Source organism: Notothenia coriiceps, unplaced genomic scaffold, assembly GCF_000735185.1.
Source record: "Notothenia coriiceps isolate Sejong01 unplaced genomic scaffold, NC01 NC01_scaffold00002825, whole genome shotgun sequence".
Lineage (NCBI taxonomy): Eukaryota > Metazoa > Chordata > Actinopteri > Perciformes > Nototheniidae > Notothenia > Notothenia coriiceps.
The window spans coordinates 30,188-42,683 of record NW_011335526.1 but is presented as its reverse complement, the minus strand read 5'-3'; the positions used below and the strand labels follow the sequence as shown (position 1 = coordinate 42,683).

Genomic DNA, 12,496 nt, shown 5'->3' with positions numbered 1-12,496 from the left:
GGATGTTGTTCTTTGGTTGACTAGATGATTCCTTCGTTTTAAGGTCTTCATAAACTGCTTGACGTTGATTACCCGTAAGGAATGCCTCTTCTGGTTTCGAGTTTGAACGAGGTTTCAACGTAGAGAACTGAACGACCCTCTCTTACCCACATTCATATACTTACACTTTACACAGAATATATTAAAAACGTAAATTCCCATATAACCAATATTTTTATACCGGTGTAAACAAAAAAATAAACGAACTAGTTTCCTGTAAGAAATATTTGTTTTAACGAAATGAGGTAAGGTGGCGTTAAAACATATAAACATACCCGAATCTTTGAAAAAACATAAGAAAAAACTTTTTATTATCCAAGTTTTTCCACCACCCTTTAGAAGTAGGTGTGATATAAGGGGAGTCCGACTTTCAGGTTCAAGAGCCACTCCTCGAATACGCCTCCCCCTCCTGCTTTCCGAAACGGACAGGTCCCCCCCAAACAAAGAAAACAACTTGTAAAGTCCTACTATATAAAATATAAACTTTTACTTTAGGATTAGACTACGTGAAACAATTAATTTGTTTAATTTATCTTTCTTGACCTAACATATTAATAGTTGTCACGAAGTCTGCCGTTCTTGCAATGTAAGATGTGGAGTGACACCCTTGGCTGCCGGGGCGGTGAGGGGCACACACAGACTTTTGAACATACCAGGTTATGGTGATGCGAGCGAGATCCTAGAAATAAATGGTACTCCGCTCAAGGCACCACTTTTCTATTTACGGGCATGAATGATACCGGTTCGCCTCGCGCGTCTCGAAACGTGGGCGTCTAGAGGGTGGTCCGTGCCGGAGGTGACACACACCCAGAGAGGCGTCGAGGCGTCACTGCTCGTAACGACGTTGGTACAGTATCTAGCGACCGTCTCCCTGTAGGCGATTCATGACGCGTGAGATACTTGACCGAGAGCGTGGCCATCAACACCTCCAATTATTTGATATATTATGTAAAAACCATATTCCGTCTATTAGAGTATGTTGCGACTTTTCTGTCGGCTGCCGTATCACTCTGACATTCTGGAGCGTGTAATATTACTGTCAATGAGTGCACCGAGTCAGAAACAGTGTTTCAAAAACCAGAAGAAAGTTTGAACATCCCCTACCTGGTCCGTGCGAGGCAACAGCGCCCCTGGTCAGGTGGCAAAAATAACGGGACAGGGGCCAACTTTGACAGGGGCCTTTTAACAGTGGCAAAAAATTATCACTACAATTTTCTGTCAGATCGTTACACATTTGCACAACAGTCCACAGTCCCTTTGTGGACCCATATTGTCTGGCGCACCAGCGGTCGGTAGGGTGAAGCCTTTCTTGTGCTCACGCTCGGTCGGGCGTGCGAACATAACGCCACGGCTTATAGCATACGTAATGCCATCTCCGGACGATTTTGACGGACTATGTGTGTTTCGCAAATGGAGATCGCGAGTATATTGTATCTATATGAGTGTATTTTGTTGTGATTTGATCAACACGTATCATATGACCTAGATACATTTACCTTTCACTAGCATCACAAAAATGTATAATTACAGCGTAGTTATTATAAAATTTTGTTTGATGTATATTGAGTGGATACCTAATACTGACTACTTATCATTTTCATTCCTATGTCATACCCTCCTTCTAGACTGTAAAGCCGTCGACCCACTGATTAAAGTTAACTACAACTGGGTCACAGCTGTTGTGAGGATTTTTATTGGTAATAAAGACTTCGTGCTATATAATTTTCATACGACAAATATTATGGAGCTTTATATCTAGATAACTAATAGACAATTATAAAACTAATAATAAATTACCTGTGACAGTGTTATATCAAGTTTCTCAGTAAGCTCGCAAGTTAGTCTTCTGAGAATCAAAGTTAAGTCCCACTGTCGTCCGTCTGGGGTAGATAGTTAGTCTCTTTTCGTCCTGTTAGACTACACTTAAAGTTTTATTTTCTGCGAAACTTCAGAGTATACTCGATAGACAGGAACAAACGATAGGTATTGTCAATTACAAAGATTCCAACATGTAACTATTGGTTCCATTAACAGGGGGAAAAAGAAAATCTGTCGCTCTTCTTTTAACTATACAATTACACATAAAACCTGGCGTATATTTGAGTTTTACAGGGCCAAGAAGTAAAAATCTTGTGTTATAAAGATAAGCACAGCACAAAGTAAAGTTCTGAAATGTGTGATTTTTTGAAACACAATTTAACAAGCATGGTAAATGTATACCTGAGTTTGACAGACTTATCTTAGGACAGGCTGAAGATCCGGTGCTTCAGTCACTTATGTTCTCCCTTCTATCAACATCTATAAACTCTTGGAAGTCTGTGTTGTATTTTTAAATCCTATCAAGGACAAATCCAAATTCACCTGTTACTTCCAGGAGAGGGTTTGTGCTTTGGACATTGTAGATTTTTATTTTTATTTCCTTTCCATTCTTAAATGAAATTGCAAGGACTTTAACAGATTCCTGCTGCTCATTCCCGCTCCCTGTAATTATAAGAAAAAGACAAATTCATCCTGATGTTGACTAGTCATATTATGCCAGATTAAATTAAATGCCATCATCTATCATCTTCTAGTTCAGTGGCTAGCAACAGCTATCTCCGGTATCGGTGCGCTCTCTTTCTCGCTCGCGCACACACACACAAAATGGGTCGTTCCACACACACACAGAGCCGAGCTTTAATGAAACACAGAGACCCAGACGTAATAGTACTGTATCATATTATTTTCGAATCAATAATTTTTCAAAATATGATTTATTTATTTATTTTTATTTTAATATCCATTTTTCCTCCTGGTCTCTCGCGCCCCCCCTGTCATGCCTCTGCGCCCCCCTGTGGGGTCGCGNAAGTCCCTTAGCAGTAGCTTAGTTTGCATAGAAACCAGTTCATTATAACGTTGAAAAATATATAGGCTGCATAAAGCTAGCTTAATGAATTGCATATAATAGTTTCTCCTCAACCACAAGATTCACCAGCAGGTGGGCTTGATTTAGTTTGCATGTATAAGCTTCATACAACTGAAATCATTGTTATCTTAAAAGGGTACTAAACCAACTTCTCTCCACTTATATTTTAAGAAATCAAACATGATTGATAAGTATATTTAGCCAATTATATAACCAGAGGTCTTTTGCAAACGGATCTTGCCTATTTACTGTGTAAGAATCATGGTAATAGTGTGTACACAAGACAGTTTACATGGACTTGCTATTCATGATCGTGCACCCACATGGTTAAATCTTCAGCTTTAAGAGTGTTCAAATCCCTTGTGATACACCACCATATGCGAACAGAGAATCTGACCTGAAATAAAAATGAGGATAAACTTATATTCTCTCACAGTTATTTTTGATGGAACAGCTCACAGATGAACCCATCCTTATGTTGTGGGCTTGTGTCATGTCGATGGGCCTATGATACGGCTGGATATTTATGCTGCATTCATTTGAGGTTTTATTCTGTTATGCAATCAAATGAAATCAACCGGTGCCTAATTCCCAAACATGGGGACAGAGAGACACTGCTCCATGTAAACAAAGTGGTGCTGCAGGAGTCAATCTGTCTGAGCAGTGCATCTGTGTATCAGTGAGCCACTGGAAAAACACCCTGCGCTGACTAAATGCTACTCAGCTAACAGCCTTGAAAGTCTTTTCCTCATACAGCCAGTGATGACCAATGCATGACTACAGCACTTATGTCTGGTTGCCTAAATTACAGGCTATCTTTGCCCACTCACACCAATCAAAACAACAGGGCATCGTCATTGCTGGTTAGCTGTGGCAGCTAGCTAACGCTAACTCAGCTAGTTAGTTAGCTCGCAGCCGCCTCTTATTATGATATCGCCAGCAATGTTATTGGACGAAACAGAAAGGAAATACTAACGACTCTACAGCAGCTTTGCCAGGACAAGTGTCTGTACTTTCTGGGGTGTCACTTTGTAGAGCTGGTGTTTGCAGAACAGCTCCACTTCCATTTTGAACAATAATCGCTTTGAGGGTGATGTGATGAAGCTTACCTCTGGTCAGATCCAGCGGTACATTTTCCTCTCCGCTGTCATTCCGACCTGTCAAAAACACACACCAAGGACACGATGAGGGGACACACCGGGGTCATCAGCTGCCTAGGGAAATCTAGTTTCGCAATATGCCACTATAACAGACATCACTGCATCGAGTTTTTCAGGCTTACCTCGCATCCGAAGACTCCGGATAGGACGGCCGCGGAAGCTGGCCGCCATGTTTCCAGGAACATACACAACACCGGAAACTTCGCGGCTTCTCGCGAGAGAAGAAAGCCGACAACAGGGGTTTTCGCCGCGACATCGCTGCAGCAGAACTCCCACAGACCTGAGATCAGATCATAGGCGTAATTTTCGCTGGGGACGCTGGGGACATGTCCCCACCACTTTTTGAAATGGCCAATTTTGTCCCCACACTTATAGTATAACTTATATATGTTCTGAAACATAGCGTGCACAAATACATGTAATAAACAAGAACACTGGTTTAGTGTCAATGTGTGCAATTTGGAAATGTTAGTAAACTTTACTATAAGGTGTGTATTAATGGGTTTAACTAGAACAGTGGTTCTCAAAGTGGGGGGCCCAGAGGCATGACAGGGGGGGCGCGAGAGACCAGGAGGAAAAATTGATATTAAAATAAAAAAATCGAGCCTTCATTGTAACAGTTGCGGGTAAGTTGTGTATTTGCGTGAGGAGTGTTGCAGTAGAAAATTCCACTGTAGCGCCNCAGCTTAATGAATTGCATATAATAGTTTCTCCTCAACCACAAGATTCACCAGCAGGTGGGCTTGATTTAGTTTGCATGTATAAGCTTCATACAACTGAATTTCAGTTGTATGAAGCTTATACATGCAAACTAAATCAAGCCCACCTGCTGGTGAATCTTGTGGTTGAGGAGAAACTATTATATGCAATTCATTAAGCTGGCTTATTCCTAGCTTTATGCAGCCTATATATTTTTCAACGTTATAATGAACTGGTTTCTATGCAAACTAAGATACTGCTAAGGGACTGATTCCTGCAAAAGGAATAGTGTCTTTTGTCAAGAACATTTAGCATTACAGAAGCTGATAATCATTGGAAGGAACTGAAAACCGAAACTTCCCCTTTCAAGTCCTGCTTTGTGCGTCTAGACCTTTTGTTGACTGTAAACACTAAATTAGTTCGACCAGCTAAACCAACTTCCTTCCTGCAACATCAACATCAATTATGGTTCATTGACTGATATTATGGCAATATGGCTTAATACTTGTCTTGGTTACATTGTATTTCTTTATCTTTTTTCGACAGAACCATCAGAAAACTTCCGTGAAATCCTTCAAAATGTGGCCAAACCACACGGAGTCAGTAACATGCGCAAACTGGGCCACCTGAACAACTTCATAAAGGTAATGCTGTCAAGTTTTGCTCCCTCTACCGAAGTGTTTTATTTGTTTATCTAGGCTGTGCTGACAACACAACACTATGAATAGTACATTTGTTGTATCTCCCTAAACCTACTCCCAAGACTAGGTTAAAGCTGTGAATACAAACATGCAGCTTTTTAATAAGGTTGACTCGCTGTTCAAATATCTAATACGGTTGACTAGCTGTGCTCCCCTTTGTAGTGTCATCACTAACCTCTCCTTGATCCTCTCCTCTTGGGTGTTGCTGCCAGCAGGCCTAGCTGTGCCTCTCATTGTGACGCTGACAGTGAATGTAACAGGAGCTTAAGGGATGGGAAAGCACACAGACCCAATGTGTATGAAGAGCGACTCACTGACTTTAGAAACCTAAGATCCCTAATCTTAGTTATAGTTCTTATGAATCTCAGAAACTGGTTTTCCAACATGTACGTTTTGCCCCAACTTCAATGTATTCCTCTTTTTAGATGTCAGCGCTTTGTTCATGAGTGATAAAGGGTCAGTCTTGTCTCTGTGTCGCACTGCAATGTAATGGCACATACTGTTGTAAAGAAAGTGATCTGTGTGCTCAGGCAACATCAAATAATTGATCATCATCATAGAAATCACAGACATTTCTTAAACGTGGTTTTAGATGCAAGTGTTTTTGTGCGTACACAGCCTTTTACTACGCTGTGCTGGACTGGTGACCTTTCCAGGATTTATTCTGCCTTCCTCCTGACACAAGCTTGCATAGTTTTGAGCCTTCTTGTTACTTGAAACAGAAATAACAGGGGTATAGAAAACAAGTAAATGTCTTGCAAAACTCAAAGGGAAATCTCGCTGACATTACGATAGCTCACCATCACCTCATTGAGAAATGTCGCAGCCATTTACACAACCCGGGTCACTGATTCCTGCCCAGACGTTTGCTGATTTTATCGATGCTTGTGTCGCCTTTAAGCATGTCTGACATTGTAACCAATTGTTGGTGCGGCCTTTAGGAAAACTGCAGCTGGCAGTGTAGCAGACTGAGCTTTGGCCTAACTCTCTGGTTTACAACTGACAGGAGCGTAATATTGAGTGTGTCTGTGTGTATACGTCTGTGAGCGCACCGTGCCTCTGATTCCTTATAAGGGTTTCAGGACAGTGAGGGTGACCTAAACCCCCAGAGAGTGTCACATGCCCCTCTCCCTGTCTCCTCCTCCTGCCTGCTTGAGCTCTGACATCACAGCTGGTTTAAAACAACACCCTACTCACCATGCCTCTCATCATCACCCGTCCCATCATGCTCCAGCTCTCTTCCAGTTTTGTTTTTGTGGTTTATGGTGAAGGAAGGAGGAGATTTATGTCGAGCTTTAAGGAAAGAGTCAAACCAAAATGACCTGTTTGTCTGTCTCAAAACTTTGGACGTTGTACTGTCCCATGAATACTTCCCGTAAATGTAATTTAAAAACTACCAGACGACCAATGTAATGATAATATTACGGCACAATAATGCAATGGCATCTTTTCAATGCGGAAGAATATTCTAGAAACCTCAAAATAAACAAATTGTCTCTTGGGGCTCTGTTAACAAGAATGAGCAATGTCTGAGCGATGCCAAGGTCATGTACGAACAATCGTGATGTAAATATATCGAGGTCGTGTCAATATATCATATGATAAGAAAATAACGTAAACATCATGACAGGCCTTCACTGCTGCAGCATCGGGACAGGCAAGGTTAGACTGAACTTCTCTGATGGAGTAGCACTGACTGGTTTGAAGCGCTTCAGGGTGTCTATGAGAAAAGGTGGCAGTTCTAAAATAGCAGCACCCTTTGCCCAAGGAGCTTATTGCTCTGCGGGTATAATGAGTTGACACAGACTTGAGCTGAAGGCTTATTGTTTTTATAATGAACTGCTTTTGTGTGCACAGAATTTGAATCTTCTCAACACCAGTTGTGTGTGAGCCTCTGGTAATAATAAAGGGACCTATGGTGAGGGGACGGATAAAAGTGTCAGGTGGATGTGGCTCAGGGAACTTTTCTGCTGATCTGCCAATCAGAGGGTCAGTGGTTTGGTCCCTGCCCCTGCGGTCAACCTGTCCTAGTGTCCTTGTGCAAGTTACCTAACCCAAAATGCCTCGCTTTGGATAAAAACGTCAGATGAAAAGCATGCAGTGTAATGTAAAAGTGTACATTTGTGCTAAAAATGGATAACGGGAACAAATTGCCAGCCTATGGATAGAACAAAATCATTTTCTTACTTTCTGTTAAAACCTTCTTTTTCACAAGTCCACCACATATCACCATGCATTAGTAAACAACAAGTGGTGGACGTGACACCGGTCCTGTGCATGTGTTGCCCCAACGCGCTGGTGATTATAACTTCCACACACCACCAGTGAAAACACAACATTATGCAGTCACGCTTCATCTACTCCAAACCAGTCAACATGTAACAGAGAAGTGGAAAAATACAAAAAACACATCTGCATGGCTCATGCAGCACCCTGCTGCAAACTGACCAAAGTCTTGTCACCTCCTTCCTTCTATAAATCAATGTATTATATGTACCCTTCTTTCTCTGTGTTATAGCTGCTATGCAGTATCAACCACCGTGAAGAAAACTTTGGGTTTACATATGAAGAAATCATCGTTTGGTAAGTCTTGTTAGGTACTAATGCACACCATGTACTTCATTGAACATCTACTCTTTCCAAATCATTGTCTTGTTATTAAGGCGACAGAGTGAAACAGTTTGTTTGTCAGGTCCTGTGGCTGATAAGCAGGAATTAGAAATCATCATGTTTGTGAAAAAATGCAGGAAAAAACAAAAGTATTTCAAGTCCCAGTGAATCGTATTTTAATGTCCAATTTGTTTACCTCCAGTCTGCGACTAGCTCTACTCAATGAGGCTAAGGAAGTGCGTGCTGCAGGTTTGCGGGCGCTCCGCTACCTCATCAGAGACACCACGGTGCTGCAGAAGGTCCTCAGACTACAGGTGGACTATTTGATAGCAAGGTGGGTTAAAAATAAAGTGATATCTGAATGACTTCTCTTTTTATGGGTCCAAAAATATTAGTTTTTAGTACGAGAAGTCACCTCTCAAAGTTGGCCAGTTTCTTTGAAATGTTATGCTTCAGTCCCACTTGTCTCTTTCCTGCCAGCACATTTGTTGCTGGTTGTGGTTTTAAGAAAAGGACATGTCTAATAATGCTTGTGTGCTTGTTTAGATGCATTGACATCCAGCAGAGTAATGAGGGCGAGAGGACTCAGGCTCTGAGGCTAGTCCGAAAGGTAAGATCCTCTGTATTTTATTTATTTATTTATTTCCATACTTCCTCCTTAAATTGCCCTCTGCCCTCACTGCTCAACCTTAGCGCGAGCCTTAGCGCGAGCAGAAAGATCATTGGGCCAGCAGCAGAGTCACTGTGTGGACGGTTTGCATGACTCTGCAGGCCGGGCTCTTTTTGTAGTTTACTGTAAACTCTTTACACACACACACACACACACACACACACACACACACACACACACACACACACACACACACACACACACACACACACCAACCACAGATGGTTTTGTTAAATAATTATAATTGGGTTTAATAAATAACAAAAAAGGTGTACAACAAATTGAGAGCAAAAATAGCCTAAGCCAAACAAAGAAGCCAAAAGCCCGTTAATGTACTGCTAATGGCGGAAAAAGGATCTATAAGTGAGCCTAGTTACACACCTGAAATCACTACCAATCAACACTAACAAAAGGAGGCTGCAGGAAAACACAGCTAATAAAGGGAAGCTAAACACGCTACTCTAAACACATATATCAACGACACTAAGCACACATATAATCACACCAAACACACTACACTAAACACGGCCCACACGAGTCGAACACAGTCTAATAGCTCAAGTCTAAAGTGTCCACGACACAAGAGCAAATATGCGTGAGGCGTCTGATCGCAGCAGAGCCTCCCGAGTGTTAGTTGTCCCCAGGCTTTGTAGTCATCTCCGGTAGGTGTGCGCTGGGATTGCACAGGGGTTGGAGCGCGTCTGGCCGGGCGTGCTCCAATCAGTGTCTTCGGAGGCGGACCAGGAAATAGTAGCCAATGACGTTGGGGCGACTACACAGCTCATTTACATATTGAACAGCAAAACAGAATTAACAGGACCGGAGAGGCGTCACACCACGTGTGCGGTTGCGGAATTAACGGACGTGACGTTGTGCGACTGCATTGCCAGGCAATAACTTGGCTTCATGTTAATTTACAAACTCTTCAACTAGAACCATAGATATATTTAAAAACATTTAAGAAGGCCTCACGAAATACTTTAATGTAAATTCAAATTTAAATGTGAAGGACTGTGTGTATAACAAAATACATCCTTCATAAACAATACCGGAGACAGACGTAGACAAGATCCTCAGCTCGGTGATTGGATGGTTTAGCCGCAATGCACGTTGGGAAATGGTGTTTATGCGATGTGAAATCCGAAAATATTAAAAAAAATAAAATAATACTTTATTCCAAGTTTGCTTGCTTTTTTTCTCTTTGGAGCTAATCACATAACGGCATTGTAATACACGGTTCGGCTGCATTAAATATTACATATCTGCCGTAGTTCTCTATTGATAGAGCCCTGATGAGAAGACTTCTTGGGTGCATTCACATCAGCCTTTTATAGTCCGGTTGAATGGAACCTACATAAAATTAGAAAATTGTAGTCAGTGAAACGCCCCTCCTTACTGCAGAACGTCTCTCATTATATGTGTTATAATGTTTTTAACGGACGTTGTCCGATTATATAATCATATGCACGGGCTGCTAGTGTCTGTTGATCTCCAGATTAACAGCAGCATGAGAATAACCTGCCGAAAGTGCCGATGCTCCATGGCGGAGGCTCCGGTAGAAATTGCTGGGATTTGCGTTTTTACCCCCTGTCTGACCAATGGTTGAACAGCATTTCTGTGCACATGACTTGTGTTTAAAGTTTATAGTCCATTTGAGTTTTGCCCGTGTGAACGCAAACCGAACCTTTTGAAAAATGAAACAATGTAACAAACTGTGGTCTGGTGTGCACCAGAGAATCGGACTATTAGGTGTGAATGCACCTAGACCAGGGGTCGGCAACCCGCGGCCCACGGGCCGCATGCAGCCCTTTAAGCCCTCTGCTCTGGCTCCCTTGAGCTTAGACAAAAATAAGAAGGAAATAAAATAAAAGTACTTGTAGGACTATTTATATTTTGTTGCACGGTTGAAAATGTTTCGTATCTTGTATTTTGAGGTGATACTGTGACACATAAATAAAAAACAAAACAGTTTTAATTAGGTCAACTAAAATATGCGTCACATCCTGCTACGGTCCCGCGCGAGCGCCTTTTCTTGGAGGCACTCGTGCGGGGACCCCGGCTCGATGGAGGCGAACTATGGATTAAAGTCAAAGAAAAGTACCGGAAGGAACACAGGATTTTAATTCTGTGTGGACAGCGGAGTTATATGTGCTTTCACAGGCAAACGATGCTGTTTACCCGGTATGTTTGATATCTAGAGAGAGTTGTTCAAAGGTGGCTGCACCTTTACGTATCGGAGGAACAACGACGGGAGAGGAAAGACAGCTGACGATCTTCAGGTCATAATTCAATGGGGTATGTCATTTTATTTCAGAAACAATTTTTTTGTTATGTTCGCATGGAAATGCTCTTACGTCCCGATAGCAATGAATATAGTTAAAATGCTTTTGACAATAAAATACATACAAAATTCATCTTTGAGTTTGGAAGCCGCTAGCGCCGTGTTAAAAAGCCACGACCCAATCATTTTAGCCGACCCGGGCTAAAATAACTGGATGGGCCTGTCCAGCCTTCCATTTTGTTCCATCTGTGCACCAAACTTATCTCGTGGCCTCATTGATGGATGACGATTCGTATGTGTTGAGGAGGGGATCTGTAAGAAAGTCTTTGAAGGAAGAGGCCTATTTTGCCGGTATTTGGAAGTGGTCTAGCGCACTCGAGCTGGTTTCTCCATTCTTTACCTACCCTACCTTTAACTCTTTTTTAGAGGTGCAGCTATATGTTTTTATTTATTTCAAAGTGGGCCCATTTTAATAATTTTTTTTTTTCCTTCAAATGTCAGAGGACTCCCAAGTGCTGTGCTTTAATTTATTTTAAGTAGGCCTGTGTATTTTTTGTAATTCTCCTTAGGCCTATAGGGGTTCTTTGTTTCTTATTAAGAGGTTAACAGTTGATATATAATGTAATAAATAGCCTTAATTAAATGCAAAAGAACTAGTTTTTTCTGATATAACAATTAAATACCAATTTTATTAGCTATCAAGCTATGAAATATGTTTTTGCGGCTCCAGACAAAAAATTTGGTGGGAAAAATGGAGCAAAATGGCTCGTTTTGTCAAAAAGGTTGCAGACCCCTCGACCTAGGACAAACAGGAAGGAAGCTGCCGCAAAACTGAAAACGTGACGTGGAATCATAAATATATCTGGCAGATTAAACAGCACTCTTACATTTGACCTTTTCACACAATGCGTCTCCCTTGCAGTATCAACCACTAATTCGCTCACTTTTTATGTTGATCCCAATTTGGGTAGATCAGGCGCTATTTACCCATACGATGCACAGCTGATAGAAAGGGGCACCTAGTGGTTAAAGCACCGTTAGTTTAATTTTATTATTTGTATTATTGGACATAATAGGATCCCGTTATAAAGTATATCATTACTCGATTATTCTCTACTGAATAGTTTACTTAAAGACCTGTATATAATGACTATTTGCACACACCTTTCAAGATGTATTCTTAAGGTTTATTGAAAAACTTGGGTCGCAGGTTCCTCAACAGTGCATTACAAGACATCATCAATATGTGTGTATTCTCCCACCATTAAACTGTCATATTCTGGCGCACATTCTTATACTATCAAACGTAGATGCTTATAAGAGTATAATACTTAGTATAATATCAGTTAAAATAAGTGCTTAAACATAGTTAAACATTGCGGGGAAAGCAATATTTATTAGACGTAATACTTTGTAGGCTTAATATTATTC

At 41.3% G+C, this 12,496-nt stretch overlaps 1 protein-coding gene across 1 annotated transcript in view; it reads left to right on the top strand.

Annotated features, from left to right (window-relative positions):
• Window positions 1-5,353: 5,353 nt before the first annotated feature.
• Window positions 5,354-12,496, top strand: part of LOC104940907 (rapamycin-insensitive companion of mTOR) — a gene marked incomplete at its 3' end in the record, with an annotated part of 36,155 nt that continues 29,012 nt past the window's right edge. Inside the window, exons 1-4 of the mRNA XM_010765921.1 lie at window positions 5,354-5,447; window positions 8,023-8,087; window positions 8,317-8,448; window positions 8,661-8,724. Coding sequence (XP_010764223.1) covers window positions 5,412-5,447; window positions 8,023-8,087; window positions 8,317-8,448; window positions 8,661-8,724 — 297 coding nt within the window. The remainder of the gene's footprint in view (window positions 5,448-8,022; window positions 8,088-8,316; window positions 8,449-8,660; window positions 8,725-12,496) is intronic.